Source organism: Platichthys flesus, chromosome 17, assembly GCF_949316205.1.
Source record: "Platichthys flesus chromosome 17, fPlaFle2.1, whole genome shotgun sequence".
Taxonomy (NCBI): Eukaryota; Metazoa; Chordata; class Actinopteri; order Pleuronectiformes; family Pleuronectidae; genus Platichthys; species Platichthys flesus.
The window spans coordinates 14,933,231-14,954,927 of NC_084961.1; the positions used below are offsets into that span (position 1 = coordinate 14,933,231).

At 42.2% G+C, this 21,697-nt stretch overlaps 2 protein-coding genes across 4 annotated transcripts; one reads left to right on the forward strand and one right to left on the reverse strand.

The window, feature by feature from the left end:
* Positions 1–515: 515 nt before the first annotated feature.
* srd5a1 (steroid-5-alpha-reductase, alpha polypeptide 1 (3-oxo-5 alpha-steroid delta 4-dehydrogenase alpha 1)) lies at positions 516–10,355 on the reverse strand. 3 transcript variants are annotated; one of them, XM_062410277.1, is made up of 6 exons: positions 9,757–10,355; positions 8,906–9,072; positions 6,274–6,375; positions 2,966–3,116; positions 2,798–2,867; positions 516–2,037 (listed from the first exon to the last, which is right to left on the reverse strand). In XM_062410277.1, exons 1-5 carry the CDS (start codon positions 10,065–10,067, stop codon positions 2,801–2,803), a joined length of 798 nt encoding a protein of 265 aa, XP_062266261.1. In that variant the 5' UTR covers positions 10,068–10,355; the 3' UTR covers positions 516–2,037; positions 2,798–2,800. The 3 variants fall into 3 exon arrangements, with proteins under 3 accessions (XP_062266261.1, XP_062266260.1, XP_062266259.1); XM_062410276.1 differs by having other exon boundaries at positions 2,770–2,867; XM_062410275.1 differs by having other exon boundaries at positions 516–2,562; positions 2,770–2,867.
* Positions 10,356–10,808: 453 nt separating this feature from the next.
* Positions 10,809–20,827, forward strand: nsun2 (NOP2/Sun RNA methyltransferase 2). Its single transcript, XM_062409883.1, has 19 exons — positions 10,809–11,039; positions 11,622–11,779; positions 11,956–12,060; positions 12,152–12,257; positions 12,340–12,411; positions 12,537–12,621; positions 13,463–13,655; positions 14,103–14,177; positions 14,332–14,462; positions 15,082–15,155; positions 15,284–15,414; positions 16,474–16,570; positions 16,735–16,919; positions 17,532–17,624; positions 18,324–18,459; positions 18,917–18,997; positions 19,432–19,570; positions 19,965–20,004; positions 20,107–20,827. The coding sequence occupies exons 1-19, from the start codon at positions 10,971–10,973 to the stop codon at positions 20,426–20,428; spliced, it is 2,292 nt and encodes a 763-aa protein (XP_062265867.1). The 5' UTR covers positions 10,809–10,970; the 3' UTR covers positions 20,429–20,827.
* Positions 20,828–21,697: the final 870 nt, after the last annotated feature.

Here is a 21,697-nt window from a genome sequence, read left to right on the forward strand (position 1 = left end):
CAGCGCATATGTGTGTGTCTGTGTGCGTGTGATTTCAAGGCTGGTTTGTGTCAGTCAGCTTTTATGGGATTACCACATTGGTGATGACTGGACCATGGCTGACGAATGCCTAACACACGCGCATACAATGGAAGGGAGAAGTCAACATCATGCCCACAGGCATTACAGTAAGGAGATCATATTGAAGAAGCTTGCAGTTGTCTGAGGCTGCATGTGGCTTGAATGGTAATGATATCGCAGAATTGACTAGATATTGCACCCTCATGAGTCGAAAAACTGTATTTACATGGTTATATCAACAGCTATTATATCAATTTCACATTTCTAAGCATGAATATATTCCCTGCGGGGTCGAAGCCTTACTGTGGGTTTATGTACAGTTTACTGAAGACACAGCCATAACCAAGGGAATTGCATTTGGCTGCAGAGCAGCACCCCCTGCAGGCTCACAACAGGCTCGACAGCTAATGTTTGCCCTTTACAGGAGGGAAAAAACAGCACCACCTGCAAGTCAAGAGTGTTGTAACTGTATTTATTTATTTTACAGATGCTATGTGTTTGAGGTTTTGCATTTATTGTAAACATACAAACATTTACAATTTAAATCAGTCAAAACATGTGTTAAATAACTTTCATGAATGCTAGGACTGGAACGAAAGACTTCACCATGATAACCAACCATTCTCTTGCAAAACCAAGGATTTTGTGTTATGTAGCCACGAGCTAGAATTTAAAAGGCAACTCAAGCAATCATGAAACATTAGGCATTAAAAACAAACAATAAACCTGCAGCTGTGACTCTTATCGTCTGAGGGTGTCAAAGGTTTTAAAGTTGAAAAAGCTATTCCTATAGGAGGCGATACTGCAGAATAACAACGTTCCTTTTCTTTCCTACAGTCCATATACCACAGGCACATGTGTATATGTGCCCCCCCCCCCCAACGAGTATCTGCTTCCTGCATTACTGAACATGCAAATAAAGAGCCGTGAGTCATTACATGGAGTCACTTTGCATATAAAAAGGAAATCTGTCGCGGTCTGCCTAACAAGGCATTAAAGTCAGATGGTAGTCTCAGTAAACACTGTATATAGTGATGCAATTACAGGAAGCGTGGATACAGAAAATACACATGGGAAATGGGCTGGAAGAGCGAGAAAGAGAAAACAAGAGAGAGGATCTTGTACATGAAGGATGTCACTCTGCGTAGCCTTCAGCGACACACAGCCTTCGTTTCTCATCCCACTCAGACACAGCGGTCATTTAAATTATTGATGACACCTTATCTGAAAATGGTGACCAAACCCTTATTTTCAATACATTTTTTAAATTCCTTCCAATATGACCTTGGCCGTGACTGGTGTTGGAAACATCTTCTCCACTGGGAGAGAGAGGGATGTTAGTGATACGAAGCTGCAGCCGGTACTTTTTGAAAGAGACAAAAATGGAGAGCTTCCGCATTAACCACTATATACACACACATATAGGCTGTGTCAGATTTGACCAATGTAAAGGGAAAATCCCACTTTTTTTTCAAACTTAACCTATTTTGAGAAAAATTCGAGTAAGGCACATCATTTTATCAAGTCCTACAGAACAAGACATGAATGAAAAGAAAGTGCTACTTCACACTGACAGAGATTATTTGGCTCATGGTAAACAGGATTATGAAACAGCATTAGAGCATAAGAGATGTTATGATCTATATCAGTGGAGCACATTTCTTATCTATTCCCCTAGTCTCCATCTTTTCAATCAGTCACAGGCAACCAATGTAATTTATCCATGCAACGCTCTCCTGTTTTCCAATTCTCCCCAAATACTTTTCCCATTAATTTCCTTGTCCACTCTTCTTTCTCACTGAAAAGAAAATCTCTTCTTCTCATTTCAGGCATGGGTGAGTTATTGAGGGCAGTGCTTGAGCTCTGTTTGATTTCCTTGCAGCCCAGTAGATGGGGACAGGTTGGTCTTGTCCTTTTACTCCTGAGCGGCTTCTCAATCCGGAGTTTCAGACGATGTGGTGAAGAGGAAAAGTCTCACTGGACGAGGTGGGAGAACACGTCGGAGTTAACTCAAGGTCCCGTTTGTATCTATTTAATGTAAACGGCTGTGAAGAAGATAGCTCAGCAGCAGATGATTCTTGAGGATTAATGAAAACTTGAAATGCCTGCTTCGCATTTCCTAGTTTATGTTCCATCTGGGAGAATATGCAGATCAGCGGAGAAGCTTTTTAACTCTTTACCGCTGGTGCAGTGTGTTATAAATCCCTTGTATTGCTGTTGAGATACGCTCCAATCACCATCTTATATCCTCTGAAGGATAGCTCTCCAACACTTCCAGGACATTCAGTTCACGGTTGCTGAAAGCTTCTTTTGCTTTATGGATATTATTGCCAAACTAATGGCAACAATAAAAATCATAATGAGCCAATGGTCTTTAACTGTAACTTGCTTGAAGCTCAGATGAGATCATTTACAGGCATGCAACCTGTTTCAATATTTTCTCAATAAAAAAAAAAGAAAAAAAAAAAAGGATCTTTAAGGTTTGTTCCAACATCAGCTTTCCTTAATCAGAAGAAATATAAGATAACATTAGACAAGCTTAATAAAATAAACACCAGTCTTTAGACAGCCCACTTGCCTTCTGGCCTAATGACTATTCTGAGTAACGATTTAGGAAGCCTAATAATTTTTTCTTTTGAAAGCATGAACTAATAAAGAATTGTTTCCAAAAAATAAAATATAAGAAATTATTTTTCTCAACAACAGTACCTTTTCCAGCTTCCAGTGCATAAAGTACCTCTTAGAACAGGAATGGAATCAAAGCCTTCCTGCTTTTTGGGTAGTCCTCAAACTTAGCAAGGTACCATCTGCAGAGAGAGACAGAGGGGAAACATGTATTCTCCCTTTAACACAAATTCTTGCTTCAGTTCATTTCAACCTGCTTACTGTGTATTCTTGTTCTTACTTGTGGTGGGCCACAGCCCTGCTGGAGAGGACCACTGCGGTGAAGATGGCGAAGGCTGCACTTTGAACCGAGTGACCAGCCAGAGCAAAGCCTGCCCACTCCGTTATCTCTCCTAAGAAGTTGGCTCCTGATACATATTCAAACATCCCGCCTGTATGTAGAAGACACAGCATGAGGACAGAACCCTTTAAATGTTAACTGAAGCAGCCAACATCATTCACTTTCAGAGAGAATTGAATTATGATGACTTTTCACCCACTGCAATTCAACAACATCTAGACTAAATGGAATGGAGTCTAAATGCTGCCAAAAAATTCAAAAGGCCTCCACACAGTTCAATCCACATCGCCTGAGCATTAGCTATTGGGCTGCAGGTCATGTGCATATTAGTGCTGCAACCCTCTATGTGAAAACCCCCGATTTGTGAGGGGATTCCGGGCGTGCCTGGAAGTTCATTTAGAGCCACACAGCTCACAGCTTCCTCCCGCCTCGCCTTCTCCTCTGTATTTTCCTTGAGGGTCCAGGGTGGATTGTTTGGAGCTCAAGCTGAAGGTGCTATTGTTATGACTATGTTCTTACTTAGAGGGACCCCTCGCTTTGTGAACCTTATATGATGACTGATTCACTTGGCAAAAAGTCCAAATTGTGGTTGGAAACTACCAATATTTGATCTAAAAAAGCAGTTACTTTTTCATCCCACCCACCAAGCTGCTTGTGTAAAGGAATTTGGAGTTGGGCCATAATCGTGTTTACCCAACCCCCTCCTTACGTGTCACATCTCACTGAATGTGCATCCATTTTCACACAGTAAAAGGTCACAAGCTGTAAAAATAAATAAAACAAATAATCCATTCTTTCATCTGTTTAGTCTTTGTGTCATGAGTAGTACTATGAGAGACCCCATTCAGTGCTGACGAGATGTAAGAGAATCCAACACACCCAGTGCAGTGAACAGTTTTAAGTAAAAATAATTCATAAAAAATATAATTTGGCAAATGAAAAAGGAACAATTTGACCTCATGCTTGCTCATATATCACAATCTGCCTTTTCAATATGAAACTCGAAACTGGAATAAAAATATAGATGGAAGGGGCCAATCTGGCTTGAAAGCAACAAAAAAAATCCCATTCTACCAGAGGCAAATTAGTTCAACATGTTTGTATATACAAACATGTTGAACTATTGCTTTATAAGTAAAGCAGTATTTAACTGTGTTGTGAAAAATAAGCATTTACTACTAAATATTAGTGTAATTACACTTTTTACAGGACTGAATGCAAAATTTTGCATGAATCTTGTACAGACATAATATTCATGTTCTAGAGTAGGCCTGCCTCCCTTTCTAACATGATTACTATCAACACTGTGCGGTTTTGACATTTTCTATGTCCGTGTCAACTACAGCAAAACTCCACCCATCAACCCTATGGAGGACCATACATGACATAAGTAAAAATAAATACATAAATAAATGTATAAATAAATACATAAATAAATAAATAAATGAATAAATAAAAATGGAAATAAATAAATAAATATGTTAATACCAAAAGAAATGTCAAAAGAAATGTCTTAAATATATTTTAACATTTATTTTTTCCCTGATACATTTCCTTTGCATTTGCAGTGTCCTTATGCTAATGAGAAAGGCAGGCCTAACCGCAGTCTCATGCAGGATTGGTCACAGGAGTGTAATGATCCAGCCCTACTACTTCTGCCTTTCAATGCTGGTGTCCAGTAGCTGTTTGCAGCGTTGAGCCAGTTCACACTTAAAATGAACTAGTTCAAGTTCAGAGGGTTAGTTAAGGTTATTTTTTATTGGGATGATTTAGCTGTCAGTAGTCCTGACTGTGAGCGTCACGTCTCCTGTTCTACTGAGCTCAATGATCGAGCCGAGAGGAGGAGGAGGAAACAGAAACTCCAGCTCGGTACAAACCACCTGCAGCCTCTGCTCTGATCATGAAGACGCTGATCTCTGAGCAGATGTGACCAGAGAAACTCTGTGTTTCCACTGTTTCCACTGTTCCACAGAGTCACTAACTGGCTGCTTCACGGTGAAGAGATCAAGTCTCAGTCACTGCCCGTGTCTCTGAGCGAGTGTGTGACGGAGCGCAGGGGCTGTGTGTGTGTGTTTAGCTCAGTTGACCAATCCTGCTCGAGACTGAGGTTAGGCCCGCCTTTCTCATTAGCATAAGGACACTGAAATGTGGAAATAAATAAATGTGGAAATAAATAAATAAAAGTGGAAATAAGTTTAAGACATTGATTTATTTAATTCTGCATTTATTTCCATATTTATTTATTTATTTCCACATTTATTCCAACTTTTATTTTTCGATTTCAGTGTCCTTATGCTAATGAGAAAGGCGGGCCTTACCTCAGTCTCGAGCAGGATTGGTCAACTGAGCTACACACACACAGCCCCTGCGCTCCGCCACACAATCGCTCAGAGACACGGGCAGTGACTGAGACTTGATCTCTTCACCGTGAAGCAGCCAGTTAGTGACTCTGTGGAACAGTGGAAACAGTGAAAACACAGAGCTTCTCTGGTCACATCTGCTCAGAGATCAGCGGCTTCATGATCAGAGCAGAGGCGGCAGGTGGTTTGTACCGAGCTGGAGTTTCTGTTTCCTCCTCCTCCTCTCGGCTCGCTCATTGTGCTCAGTACAACACGAGACGTGTCGCTCACAGTCAGGACTACTGACAGCTAAATCATCCCAATAAAAAATAACCTTAACTAACCCTCTGAACTTGAACTAGTTCATTTTAAGTGTGAACTGGCTCAACGCTGAAAACAGCTACTGGACACCAGCATTGAAAGGCAGAAGTAGTAGGGCTGGATCATTACACTCCTGTGACCAATCCTGCATGAGACTGCGGTTAGGCCCGCCTTTCTCATTAGCATAAGGACGCTGCAAATGCAAAGGAAATGTATCAGGGAAAAAATAAATGTTAAAATATATTTAAGACATTTCTTTTGACATTTCTTTTGGTATTAACATATTTATTTATTTATTTCTGTATTTATTTATTTATTTCCATTTTTATTTATTCATTTATTTATTTATTTATTTATTTTTACTTATGTCATGTATGGTCCTCCATACAACCCAAGTAATAGCAGACATTAAATGTTTTGTTTTTTTTTAAGTAGGAGAGATTAAATCAGTCAAACTAATTATAAAAGGTGCAGTCATGTCAAATATAATGTTGTTGAGAGTTAGATGTCAGGTAATATAGGGATATAAGGCTCTGCTGTGGTGAGAGAAACCATTTGTTCCTGTGTTTTGATGACTAAAGACCTTACCTGTGGGAATCTTGTAACCAGTCTCTCCGGGCTTTCTCAGGTTCCTCAGGATGTGGTCAGAGTGCACATTCACAAGATAGCCGACCAACCACAGCACAGCCCCTGGGGATAGACCAACCACAAGCGGCTGTAGCACAAGATTTCAGCAACAGCAGCCAGATGGCCGAGCTATAATCTAAAAAGTTACGACATCTATTCATAATTATCAGTGAGTATTCATCAGATGTTTTGCTGCGGTGACCTGCAGTACTTAAAACATATGTTGCCAACCATATTCTCCCAATTTAAATCAAATCCAATGACAGCTGTAATGTTGGCTGCTTATGTTGCCAGGCCTCTGTCAATCACATCTGGTGAAAACACGTCCACACAGCCCTCATGCAGGAGACTGAGAAGTTTAGTTTATAAGTTTAGTAAATAACGCAAAATAATGTACTTTATAAAACTGCAACTTCTCGCACATTTAGTCATAAATATGTAGTACAGAGATAAACTTTGAAAACTTTGAAGGGGTTCCACACCATGGGTTCTACACCATATGTGTTTTTTCAGTTGTTTTATTACGTCTGAAGTCTCGGTCTGTTGCAAAGTTTACTTCTGAGACTCCGGTAGTGTCTGTGGACTCAACACTTCACCCACCCCTCTATCAGCATAGTGGTGAGTAGATGAGGGAATTTTCATTTTTGGGCGAACTTTCCCTTTAAAGTTTTTAAAGCATCTAATAACTAATTAAAACCAAACAGAAACATGAACTGGATAATTCATTTTTAAAGTGTACTTTGACTTTTGAGGTTTGGTCAATGTCTCAACCAAGATCAACATGCAAGTGTCAGGATTTATTCTCCATTTTGCTACGCTACAAATTTACAGGGACTTTAAGAAATGATATTTTAATTTGACAGTTTCCTGTGTTAGCCTGAGCAGCAAGGTGAGCCAAAAACAACAGCTGAGCACTTTCCGGTTTGAAAAGCGTGAGAGGCACCTGTTGTGGAGCAAAAGCCAAGAGAGGGAAACGACAAGTTAGCCAAATTCCTTTGAAGGAGCACTATGTTTTTTCCAACAGTTAAACATGAATGAATGTTTTAATGAGAAGGAGAAGTGTAGGGGTAGATAGGAGAGGGTGAATGGATGAACTAGTGAGAGGTAGGGAGCCTGTTCTTTTCCTTCACACTGTTAACTGGCAGTTTAACACACCGTCCCAAAATATTTTATTCAGTGATGTTTTTTATAGGTTATTGCTTATTTTTAAGTTACTTGTGCATTCAGTAATTGTGTGTCTATGTTGATTTTACTTACACTTTCACTTTTTCACACACCAATCCAGTTTATTTTTCCGTGTAAAATATGTCTACTTAGAATTAGAATTCTTTTAGTTGCCAAGTATATTTACACATACAGGAAACTGCCTCGGTGTGGTTGGTGCATTGGACATAAAACAACAATCGGACATAAAACAACAGCATATACATAAGAAAACTAAGATATGGGCACGTGCAGTGCTAAGATGCAGTGATGGGTTTCGGGATAGTGCCAATAAAATGTAAATTATGTGCGGGGGGGGGGGGCGCAGAGTCAGTGTGATGCATGGGGCTTGTTTGTGAGTTATAATGCTAGTATATATCTTAACAGATAAAATCAAATTAATTCAGTAAATTTAATTTTTGAGTTCTACTTGAGAACTCCTATGCTAATGTAAACAAATTCGTTTTGATACTTAAAATCTTTGTTTTTTGCAATGATGCTGGAACTAGAGATCCTGAGGGGGTTGTAGAACCCTCTACTTGTGAGGGGCTGTAACTGCAAAGTTAAACATGAATGAATGTTTTAATGAGAAGGAGAAGTGTAGGGATAGATAGGAGAGGGAGAATGGATGAACTAGTGAGAGGTAGGGAATATTTTATTCAGTGATGTTTTTATAAGTTATTGCTTATTTTTAAGTTACCAGAGCATTAATTATTATTATTATTCTTATGTTCCACTTTCACACACCAATCCAGTTTATTTTCCTTGTAAAATATGTCTACTTATCATGCTAGTATATTACTAACAGTTAAATCCAAATAATTCAGTACATTTGTTTTTTTATTTTTCTGTGCTAATCTAAACAAATCCGTTTTGATACTTAAAATCTAGGTTTTTTGCAATGATGCTGGAACTAGAGATCCTGAGGGGGTTGTAGAACCCTCTACTTGTGAGGGGCTGTAACTGCAAAGCAGAAAATATGTTCTCGAAACAAACCCATTATTATTACTTTTAGAATATCCGAGATCATTTCAGCTGGTATTTAAGTTTCTGTCGGGTATAACATAAAACTTTCTAACACTGTTCACAAGATAACATTTTTCATATCAGTCATATATTGCGATAATTATTGATATTTCTTTTTCACATTTAATATGATGTCATTACACAGACTTTTGTCTCAGCACCCTCATCTCTGACTGACTTCCAGCATCCCTCATGTTGAGTTTGAGTGTTTATTCCAAACCCAATCTATTTCACACTGACAAAGATGGCCAGCTCAATTTGGATAACCCTCATCTTTATCCCTCATCATCTTCCTGTCACGGAGAAGCTCTACTGCATATAAATCAATTTTTAGAAAGTGTAGCAGCAGCCACAGAACACCTACCAGTGATGAAGCATGGATGTGTCACCCAGTGTGCAGGGTACTCAGCGTAATGGCTCAGGTACCTGATCTGCATGTAGCCATTAAAGACGCAAAAAACAAAAGCCAGGGCAAATGAGATGACTGGTGTCGCTTTACCTCCTCGGATTAAAAATGGATAAATGAGGGACCTGCAGCAGAAGAAAAACAAGTTATCATCGCACAACCTGTTATTTCAAATACATGTTTTGATGTGTATTAGTTAGCTGGTACAAACAGTACACTTAAAAATGCAATGCCCACTTTGATATTCTTCTCTCCTAATGAGTCCTTCATTAATAGATAGATAAATAAATATAAAAGCTGAGAGGCACAGGGTGACTGCACGAGAGTGTATACTGTATTCGGGCATAGGTGGGGGAGGGGGATATTAATAGACTTATACATATATAAACTTTTACAAGTTTAAAGTCTGTTATGGTATACACATTTAATGAGCATTAAACGCTAGGGGCTATATATGTATAATCTAAATGGGTATAAAAATCACATTATATAGTAGCAAACTTTAAATAATAAAACTATATAAACATGTATGTATATATTCACAATAGTATACAATATTATATGAATATAGAATGGGACGTATAGTATAGTAAGTATATAAATATATACCTAGGCTAATTTCAAAATAAGAGTCATCCATGTGAAATCATATAATTAGTGCAGATAATGTGCAAGAGGATACTTATGTGCAAAACGGTTATCAATAACAATTGTGCAACCTGCAGAAGACAATGCTCTCCCACTGCACTGTGCATGCTGCTAACTGCAGGGGAACCTTTTCTACAAGTGCTAAGTTTCATCGCACCCACCTCTGGACATAGTGGCAGAAATACATGGCGATGAGCAGCTGGTTGGGCAGCAGGGACGTTTTGGCCGAGGATGTCCACAGCACCAGACACAGAGGCACGAGGAGCGCGGGCAGCTCCTGCACGAACCAGGCGAACCTGGCGTCCACTGGGAACCCGTATCGGCTGCTGGCGTAGCGACCGTAGGGCACGTTCTCGAAGAGCAGAGTGAGGAAAGTGCACGCGGCCATGAAAAACAGGATGTGTGCCATCCGGTCCAGGGTGTGCAGCTCCTGCTCCTCTGAGGAGAAGAGTCTAGAGAGGAGCGCGTCCATGACAGCAGGAGGTGGGATTCAAGAAGGAGACACACACAACAGGAGAAGGGTGCTAGCCACTGACACGTGCTACGATCGACTGCTTATCCTCTTGTGTTGTAAAGGGGGTTGGGATTCCCAGCGTCATATATGCATTACCGCCCCCTCTCCTCCGGAGTGTGGAGCAGACATTCACCTCCACCCTGCTCGGTCTGTCTAACAAGGTGAAAACAGATTCTTCTGACTCTCTGCTGAGCTCCTGAGCTCCTGTCTTTCTCACATCTTCCTCCATCTGTCATCTTCCGCTCACATTTGCTGCGCAGTTGGTTCATACACGCCACTGAGAATATGATCCACACATGAGCACTCGACCAATCGCAACCGCTGAACTGACATGGGATGGAATCTTAAAAGCCAATCAGAAAGCTCGGTCTTGTGTCACGATCAAACAAGTTGCATAATTGAATAATATATACAAAAATGATTAACTTGATGGCTCTAGAACTTGATCTTTGAATGTATGCAAAGTGTCCACCTATAATGGAATGCTAATGGAAATTCTAACGATATTGTCGAAAAATTTAAATGTGTGTTTCGTTGAGTAGGCTATGATTGTTTTTCACGCATAAGAAATTAAAATAGAAATATATATATTTTTTTTCTCATCTGGTAAGATTTCTGAAATCGGCCTGAACTTCGCGCAGATATATATTTCATTTTCTTTTCAGGCACAGTCCGCGGCCACCCTGAGGGGGTCCTGATTCACGTGCGTCACAGGCAACACGTTTTGACGATAACACAGTAGCTCGGCGGCTCTTCCTCCCTGAAGCTCCGCTGGTTACCCGAGTCGCTGCGCTCATTTCCCCGCGTCCAGCCACCACGTTGCTCCGCAGACTTTTCTCCAGGGTCGTCTGTTGTTCCAAAATGGGGAAGAGAAGCAGACAGAGGCAGAAGAACCAGGTCGCCGGCGGCCGGGACAACAGGGACAACGCTGTAAGAAGCACTCTCCTCCTGCTGCTGCACCTACCGTGCTACTGTTGTGTTGCTCTGTCAGGGCCACATGTTATTTAGCTTTGAATATCCGGCAAATGAATGGAAACGAGGTGAAAACGTAACTTTGCTCTTGTGCTGCCATGACTCTGTGAGCCAGGTTCACCGCTAAGGGAAGAACCAAGCAGGGGTTGGAAAAATACTTCAAAATCTAATTGAGTGGAGTAGTGTTTCGTTAATAACCTCAGGCCGAATTGATGATCAGACTAGAATATAATGTACCAGCCACTATGTGCTGACCTATTATCTCTGAAACTGAGACCATAAGCAAGAAAACCTTTAATTGACTGATTTTTGATTGACGTTTAATCAACGTTTGCATGATTTAAACCAGATCACCTCTTAATCTGACAATTTATTACATATGGCATATACCGGATTCCAGGGGCCCCAGACAAAAAACGGACCTACATTTAACCACATGATACCAAATCACATAAGTCTCTCTCAGCTGGGGGCACAGGTTTTGCTTGCCCTGTTGCTATGCCCCTATCCACACTAATGGCCGTGCGTTCATGTTCTCAGGGCTGGGGAGCTGGCTACGCCGACATCGTCAAGGAGAACAAGCTGTTCGAGCACTACTACCAGGAGCTAGGCCTGGTGCCAGAAGGGGAGTTCGAACAGTTCATGGAGGCAATGAGGGAACCGCTGCCCGCCACCATCCGCATCACCGGGTACAAGAGGTCAGCTGGAAATCCTCCTACTCTTTAGTTAGTCGTGCTTAACATCACGCACGAGGGTTGTCGTATTAATGTGTCTCTGCCGCTCACTTGTAAGTTGTCTGAATGACACAGACGATACGAAAAGCCTCGTATGAAAGAGTAAGGCCCTATTTCATTCTCTCTCTGTATTGTTCCAGCCATGCCAAGGAGATCCTCCACTGCCTGAAGGAAAAATACTTCAAGGATATTCAGGAGCTGGAGATTGATGGCCAGATGATTGAGGCGCCACAATCTCTTATCTGGTAAGATCTTGTTTACATTGTTTACTCAAAGCTAAAAGGTAACACAGGGTCATAATGGAATCCCAGTACGCACTGTGCCTGTCGTCTCCAGGTATCCTGATGAGCAGGCCTGGCAAACTAACATGAGCAGGAAGATCATTAGGAAGTCGCCCCTGCTGGAGAAGTTCCACCAATTTCTAGTCAGCGAGACAGAGTCGGTGAGTGTAACACAAACCTAACACTTAATACCAGTTCTGAATGTGGTCAGAGAAGTTGAGGATTTGTTTTTTGTCCTTGTAGGGTAACATCAGTCGACAGGAGGCTGTCAGTATGATCCCTCCACTGCTTATGAAGATTGAGTCTCACCACAAGGTAAAAGCAGAGCCCTGTTTGAAGGTTAAATATGTCAGGTCGTTATGTGTTTCTGATTTTGTTTTCTTCCTTTGTGCCCTGAGAATAAGCTGGGCTTGTGTTGACGTGCATGTGTTTGCCTGCAGATCTTGGACATGTGTGCAGCTCCAGGGTCAAAAACAGCCCAGCTGATTGAAATGCTCCATGCTGACATGGAAGTGCCATTTCCAGGTAAGAAGAGCACGTTTGATCAGGACAAATGGTATAATCCCTGTCACACAGATAATGTAATCACTGACAAGTCTTAGTCTTGTGTCGAATATGACCTGGAAGCAGTAAACGATGCACGGGTGCCCACCGGTGTGGTTAAGGGACATGCTCTATGGGCACTGGTTGTGTGCATGCTGTTTTGGCCCAGGTGCAGGTTTCCTCCTCATTCTCAAGAGTGCTGTCATATTGGCTTGGTTATCTACTTGATTTTTTTTCTACACTTCACGTGTCTGTAATAGTGAAAGCAAGCAATAACCACGTGTGTCAGGCTCAGAGTAATATTAACTGCATCCGGTTTTAGTCGGGCTCGGAAAAACACCCTGAAAAGACTATACCATTCAGGACGGGATCGGTAAGCCTTCTCTTGGGCTTGAAAAAGGTCAGACAGAAAATGCGACCGAGCCGCTCTATATTGCATAATAACGTTTGCTCCATGTGGGATTATAAATTCGAGTCAATAGAGTTTCCTCTCCTGTGACCGCCTTGGTGTCCCCGTCTGGTTCTGTCATTCCACTCATCTCTTTAAACATAGGTTTTTGATGCTGTAATCTTTCAGTTGAGCTGCTCCCTTTTTAACACTCACCTATTTTGCTTTACTTTATGAAATAGTTCGGCTGTTGATTTTTCACAGTGATGAGAGTTTTATACAATCACTGTCACAGCAGTGATGACATCTAAATATGTTTACATTGTATATACTATTGTTATTCTTGATGCTGTAACACGGCACATTTACTTCCAAAGTAGTTCCATTGGGCCCCTGCATAATCTCTGAAATTCTCATCTACCTTTTGCCTTTCAGAGGGCTTTGTAATTGCCAATGACGTGGACAACAAGCGCTGCTACCTGCTGGTGCACCAGGCCAAGCGTCTCAACAGCCCCTGCATCATGGTGATCAACCACGACGCCTCCTGCATCCCCACGCTGCAGATCCTCTCCGACGGCAAGAAGGACGCCCTCTTCTACGACCGCATTCTGTGTGACGTGCCCTGCAGGTCAGTAGCTGGTCGCAGGACGTGTCTGCACTGCTGGCTAAACTGTGCCTGATGCGTGTGAATGTGAGACAGATGGTATGGGATTGGGTGTCCTGCATGCAGCTACATAATGCATGGAGGTTCTCTAGCATATGCGCCTTCTTCACTAGTATTGTCATTTTGTAGTTGAAACAGAACTGCATTAGTTTGTAAATGCTGCCGGATTGGGCCAGCTGCAGAAATGAAGCCAGGAGTCATTGCCAAACACAACAGAGCGAGAGGGGGAAAGCGGTAATGAAGACAGGCAGGCAGCAGGGATGTGGCTGTCAGCTAAAGCCCAGCATTTAGACAGTTTGTGTTTTGTAGATATTTTTCGCCAAGTGAGAAGTGTTGGGTGATCTCCGGTGGTTCCAGCCCCTGGTCAAAGTGAGGCATGACTGAATGGTGCTGTCTGCTCTGTGTCTACAGCGGGGATGGCACCATGAGAAAGAACATAGACGTATGGAAGAAATGGACGACCAGCAACAGCCTGCACCTCCACGGGTGAGTGGGAACAGAGAGTGCTCACGTTTTTGAGACAACGTAAGAATTTGTGCACTTGCGTGGCCGACCACATTTACTCGACAACAAGGGAATGTGTATGTCCTTTGGTCCTAATGAGAAAAGTTGGCTACATTAGTCTGTGTGTGTTCACCAGGCTCCAGCTGCGGATTGCAGTGCGTGGGGTTGAACAGCTGGCTGTGGGAGGGAGGATGGTCTACTCCACCTGTTCACTCAACCCTATAGAGGACGAAGCCATCATTGCAGCACTGCTGGAAAAGAGCGAGGGTAACAAATGCATGCAGAGTTTACAACCTTAGCAATACTTGTTTCACTCTTTGTTTCATCCAATTTGTTTTTCTCTTGTCCTTGTTACTAAAATGCTCCTTCAGGGACACAATGTTGATCTTACAAGGAGTGCACATTTTTTCATTTCGTCCTTTTCTAAACCTTGTCTCTGATCTGTGTCTCAGTCCCTGATCACTTCATGTAGGCTGAAACAAACTTCCACATTTACGAGGAGGTCAATAACCTCAAAATTCCACATCTACTGCACTTAGTATGTCTTTCTATATCCATTTTCAGACAAATCAGGTTAATTTCATGTAAATGGTTCAGTTGGACAATGGAAATCCTGGATAGAATCATAGTGCAGCTGAAAACAGATGAGTGCCTACTGTGTACTCTGATATTGTATTTGTTCACATTTTGAACGGCCACATTCATATATCTCTCCTGATATAATTTTGTTATATTTGAATGTTCCCATTACAAAACACAAAGACCAACCCTGGACCTTGTATATGTGTATTTCGCCTTCACAAACATTTCCTTCAGTTGTAAAAGTTGTAAAAGGCTCTGTCTTGTGCCGCCAAGTTGTAACGTGTCCTCTCGTCTACATTGCCAGGAACGTTGGAGCTCGCTGACAGCTCTGCCGACCTGCCGGGGCTGAAGTGGATGCCCGGTGTCTCTTCCTGGAAGGTACTGGAATATTTTGGTCTTTGGAGTTCATTAAAAAAAACCACAGAGGAAGATGAAGTTTAGGCCAGCTTCAAAGTCGTAATTCATTTTCCAAATCTTGATTAGGAATTATGCTCTTTGCTCCATAGCTGATGACGAAAGAGGGTCAGTGGTTCTCGGACTGGTCCGAGGTTCCAAACAATCGGCGAACGCAGATCCGTCCCACCATGTTCCCACCCACTGACCCAGAGAAACTGGCTAGCATGCATCTGGAGAGATGGTATGAACTCACAGACACTGCACACTAGAAGTCTGCACTAATACCATAAGTGTGGAGGATTAGTTTATGATTTGCCATTTCCTGATAGGGCAGTCACTTGTCACCCGCACGATTTCTAAATATACTGTGTAGAATTGCATCAAAGCATTTACCATCATCTTGATCTATTGTTTGCCCTCTTTACCAGTGTACCAACCCTTTGATCAGTAAAGTAAGTCTAATATTAGGTTGTTTTACTATTTAATGGAGGATGCTAGCAAGTAAGCCGTTCTGAATGGACAGTCATGATACTAAAGCATCTGAGAACCAGCATGTGGAAGAATTCTGGGAGTTTTGTGGGGAGTTTGAATATAATCAAACTTATCGTGTGTCATGTCATATTCCTTCAAATTCAATAGATTTTTGGAAAAAATGGCAGCCGGCTGGACTTTGAAAATATGCAGCTGATACAGGCCGCCGCCTCCAATTGGCCCTCTCGTCAAAGCTACGAATCCCCAATAATGTGTTTAATAAACACAACCAATCATTTGATTTCGTCCAAATGAAATGATTGGTTGTTTATTTAAGTATCAGATGACTACCATGATGCTATAGGGAGGTGAAGAGGACTCCGTCAAATAAGAATAAAATCAAATAAGTCTTTCAGAAATAAATTACCAACCCGACCTTTAATCAAACAGTTTTTTTTTTTTATCAATGAGTGTATTTTCTTCTCAGAAGCGCAAAAAACTCCAAAGACACACTTGGAACCTTCTCTCTTTTCACTGATGCCAAATTCATTAGCTGAGTAATAAGTCTGATTTAATACATTTTTTTCTTAGCACAGCCTTTCACACACATACACAGCCCCACCATCTGCATCTGTACGCTCACATAATGGGAGATGATGTCATATTCAAAGCTCAGACTGACATGGGCCTGGCCAGTAGAGGGAGCTGTTGTTATACGATTTTACAGCACCTCTTCATTCAAGCTGGCAAAAACAAATCCTTGTTTAGCTTCACAGTATGTGACACCACAAAACTAATAGGTGTGTGTCTGTGTGTGTGTTAATGTCAGTATGAGGATTCTGCCACATCACCAGAACACTGGAGGTTTCTTTGTGGCTGTGCTGGTGAAGAAAGCCCCGATGCCGTGGAACAAAAGATTTCCCAAGGTAACCACAACACTCAATAGATGATTAAATTGTTGCTCTTTCAAGAAGAAGGGGAATGAAAGCAGAATTAAAATGCTTCATCACTCACCTGTCCAGTTTTCCTAAAATAGGCTGAGGACTTTTTATTTTTCTTGAATCTCTGTTTTCTCGCCTGTCGTCTCCAGCTGAGGAAGGAAGTGTCATCCGGTGCGACGGAACAGACTGGAGGCTCCCTGGCGGCCTCGACCCCCGCAGAGGCTCCCTGCTTCACCGAGAGAGTGGAGGTGGAGGGGGAAGGCCCAGAGAAGGAGGCATCCAAAAGAGCTTCCTTGGCCCAGGAGACTGCTGCTAAACCAAATTCAGTGTGTGGGTGAGTTGATAAACAAAGGAATAGCCTCTGACTTAATATAATAATATTAATATTATACTGTGCAAATTTTAAACAGTTTCCTTTAGTGATTGTTGAGCACGTTCGTGATGAATAGTCAGGTTATTATTAAAAGCTGATGTAAATCGATCATTTGGACTTGAAATAAGGACAAATATACATTATTCCAAATGGAACACTTTAATCACACATCAAATCCTGATGAACGAATTAATCAGGTTAAAAAATCTTTACTGATATAAATTGTATAATTTGTTGAGAACAAAACGACGTAAAAACAGTCAATGGAAACCAAAAGCAACAACCTATTGAGGGCTGGATTCAAAACCACACCGAAAATCAAAGTGAAAAACGGAATCACTGGCTGATCTGTGGCCAGCACATGTAAAACTGTTTCCTTTTGGGGGATTGTCTTGCTTTTTCTCTTCATTGCACCTGTTGTCCCTTTAATTTGCACCAAAGCAGATGAAATGAATTCACAATCACTTGTGCTTCCTAAATGGACAGATTGATAAACCTGAGGTTTAACTGACTTGGTGTTGTACTGTGATGTTGACGTGCTCCCTTTAACAGTCACCTTCCTCTGTTTTGCAGGCCTCCACCCATGAAGAGGATGAAGCTGTTCGGTTATAAGGAAGACCCCTTTGTGTTCCTAACTGAAGACGACCCTGTCTTCACCACTATACAGTAAGCGTGTCTGTGTTAAGCTGCTTTCAGACATGCACTGAACTCAGCACATTTTCCAGAGAAGGTTCATTTGTGTAACGTCCGAGTGAGAGGCTCTGAATCCCTCTACGCAATTGGGGGATTTATACCACTTCTAACATGCGACAGACGCAAAAAGAAAGAAAACAAATATTTCCCGGGAGAGAGAGTTTGTGTTGATAAGAGCAGACACCGGTGTCTGTGTCTTATCAAAAAAACACTGATCGCTGAAGCGGAATTAGTTCGTCACATCCCGCCTCTGCCTGCTTCACCGCTTCACCTCTTACCTGAATAGTGTGGAGGATTTGTTGCTGTTGAGGACACGTCTGTGCGGAAAGACTCCCGCCATGTTGTGTGATAAGTAAACTGTGGGTCAAGCCCGGAACCAATTCTTATGACGTTGCCTGTAGATCATGTCTGAAAACGGCTTATGTGACAGCCTCCTGACATTCTCCCCAGTTTCCCCTGTCAGCCTCAGAGTAAAACCCTTCCTCACCTGAACGTTCCAGGGGGTTCTGTGTTGTGAAAGTGTCTGACCGCTGCATTCATTATGTGTGAAGGGCAAACTGGAGAAAGTCCAGACATTCTCCAGAGTTCATGTCTGAAAACGGCACGTGGATACGGACATGTTCGTTTTCTGGATTTTATTGTTCATTATTTTTGCCCTTTTTTTTTTTTTAGATCATTCTACAATCTTTCCCCCGACTTCCCCAAACTCAATGTTCTGACCAGGACGCATGAGGGCAAGAAGAGACACTTGTACATGGTTTCTAAAGAGCTGCGCAACGTGCTGCTGAACAACAGCGAGCGCATGAAGGTGTTTGTGTGTTTTCACTTGAAATTCATGTTTTGAAGGTTATGATTATGCCTGAGCTCACTTCACTTTTCTGTGTTAAATCTGCAAACGGATTCATATTTAGAGTATATACCTATTTCCCCCTGATTTCATATCGTCATTCCATTATTACTCCGCGACCTCTTTCTGCATACACATTTCACTGTTTACCCACACTTCTGTAGTAGACACCTTGAGTGAGAAGGTTTGCTAAACATCAGTGACTAAGGACACATCTCTGTTAATACTACGACTTCACAAATAACCTAAATAGATCTTTCAATTTTGGATTTAGATTACTTATATGATCACCTTAGATTGTACATATAAAAGAGCTATTGATAAGTGTAATTAAATGAAAGAGGACTTTTTGCTTTGCAACACAGCCATTTTTCAGCCTGTGGGTGGGTTTGCTTTTTTTTTCTCATCCATTTCTCAGGTCATTAACACGGGGGTGAAGGTGTGGTGCCGCAACAGTGATGGAGAGGAGTTTGGCTGTGCTTTCAGACTGGCTCAGGAGGTAGAACACACACACACACACACACACAAGCACACAGATTAGTCTGCCGTTTTCAGCCAGTCTCAGTTCATCCTGGCACATTAAATCACTTTCACACCACGTAATCCCCTCTTTGTATGCAGATTTACCTCATAGAGCGAAGATGCATGGTAAAATATAAAGTGTACATTTCTAAGGCTTGAGCAACGTCTGCATTGCTAGATTTTTATCATAAAACCCAGCGTATGAGCAGCTTCTTCTGTGTGCTCAAACATGCCAGGCTTTCGTCTTGTATCCACAATCAAAGCTGACAGCTGAATATTGAGGGAGCCAGATGGCAGAGTTCACACTCCAATCCACTGATAATTAATTCGTTTTAAATGCACAGTGTAGCTGTAAAGAATGTGGACCCGTTTCGTTGTTGCGCACATTGTAACACCTCTCCGTCACGACAGGGTATCTACACTCTTCAGCCGTATATCCGCTCCAGGATAATCGGCGTGAGCGTGGAGGACATCAAAGTGCTGCTCACCCAGGAGAACCCCTTCCTCAGCAAACTGGAGGACGATGCTCACGCTCAGGCCAAGAAACTGGGTACGTCCTGCACCATTTGTGTCAAGTGGTAATTATTGCTACAAATATCATTTGCAAACTCAGCCCCCCCCCCCCCCCCCCAAAAAAAAAAAAACGGGATCTGATAACAGCACCAGCAGCCCAGAGGTTAGAGTACTGAATTAGTGACTTAAAGGTTCCTGGCAAAATATGAAAGAGCAAAGTGAATGAGTAATGCTCTGCCTTCCTCAACAACTGCTGCTGAGCTGCCCTTGAGCCAAACACTGACCCAAAAACCTCAGAGAGGGAGCAAAGCAGTTCCAGCAAATGAAGAGTGTAGTTACAATTCTCAGATATTAAGGAAGCATGGTGAACAGGTATCAATAAACCAGCTAAAATCACCTTTTAATGTGTTTATGCATTTTATTCTTCACAGTAATGGGCAGCATTGTGTTGAAGTATATTCCCAACCCAAGGTAAGTGGTTTTGTATTTGTTTATGCTCTAGTCCATAATTTCATAACTGTCAATTAGAGCAATGATCACGTTTGACATCCACCGTTTCCTCCTGTTCATCAGTAAGCCAGAGGAGCCTCAGTGTCCAATCCAGCTGTGTGGCTGGAGGGGAAAGACGTCCATCCGTGCCTTCGTCCCGCGCAACGAGAGACTTCATTACCTCCGGATGTTGGGCGTGGAGGTCTTCAGAGACAAACAGGGCCAGGGGCACAAAGAGGGAGATGGAGAAAAGGGGGGAAAGGAAGAGGTGGAGGACGAGGTGCAGAAGGTCACAGAGGAGGAAATGGAGGCCGGAAATGAAGGAGACCTGGATTTGAAGAACGGCGAGGAAAACGGATCGTCAGAACCAAAGGCCGACAGCAGCAACCAGGGGGCGAGTGGCTGAACGTTTCCAGGCGACAGGAGAGAGACAGCAGGATTGACTGAGGACGTGTTAGAGCTCTATAAGCTGTTTAGCAGATCCAGGACCACATGATGTGGTAGAGGAGGGTAATACGCTTCTTCCCTGTTTATCACACAGAAGGATTCCCTCTCAGGGATGGACTCCCTTGAGATATTTCATTTTCTGATCCCTCCAGGAGTCGGCTGTTAGTTAATGGCCTTTCTTATTTTATAAAGCTTGTTCGCGTTTTAACAAATTTATTCCACTGATCAGGTGTCATTAGTTTTTTGTTTTTTTCCCGCCACAGGATCCTGTTTGAGAGTTTTATATTAACGACCATCTCATTTTTTTACATCTGTAATTCAGCAGAACCACAGAGTTCATTAAAGAGTGGAATGCTAACTGTGTCACAGGTCAAGTTATTTTTAGCCTTGCTCATTCTGGGCCAGTTGAGGTGTAAAAGTTGTGCTAAAGAGACATATTTGAACACAACTATAAGGAACCATATCAGCGATGCAGTAGTTGTTCACACAATTGTCTGAAGTTAAAGCTAAGGGTGCAGCAGGATTTATTTAATTTATCAAATTTTCAAAAAAACTAAACACAAAAATCCATCCAGTAGTTTCTGCACAATCTTTGCTCCCAAACGAACAAATGGACAGATATGTAAACCTAACCTCATTGGAGGAATTTAAATCAAGCTTCTCGTGGTTGCTGCATCCGGTTGGTAGTTGCCACGGCGTCATCACTCCACTGGATACACGGCCATCTCATCCTCTTGTTTAATACCCAGTCCAGCTGCTATGACAACAGCTGTCATGACAACCAGCCCCCTCACCTCTCTCTGGTGATGGGAGAGAACAGAGGGACCACAGAGAGCATCCTGCGCTCCTCAGCTCTTCTCTCTTTTACTTCTCCCAATCAACCTCTTATTTTCTTTTCTTTATCCTTTTCTCTCTTCCTGTGTCCGCTCCATTCGTCTAGAGCGCACAGCCGTGGCTATTAACATTCAAAAGGGAGGCTGTCGTGTCAATTCCCTCTGCTCTGGATACGCCAGTGATGGCGATGTGTGATGAGGCAAGAAGGGGACAAGTCTCAGACACCAGGAGTCATTGTTGGGGTTACTTCCAAGTGGAAGAGTAAACCCAGTTGTATCCTCTCACACGGCTCTGCTCTCTTACCCTGCACAGTGCAGACAGATGGAAAAGAAAGAGTCGATGGCTTTTTACTTGACAACATGGCTGAGGGAGGGGGCCGAGAGGACGAGGAAGA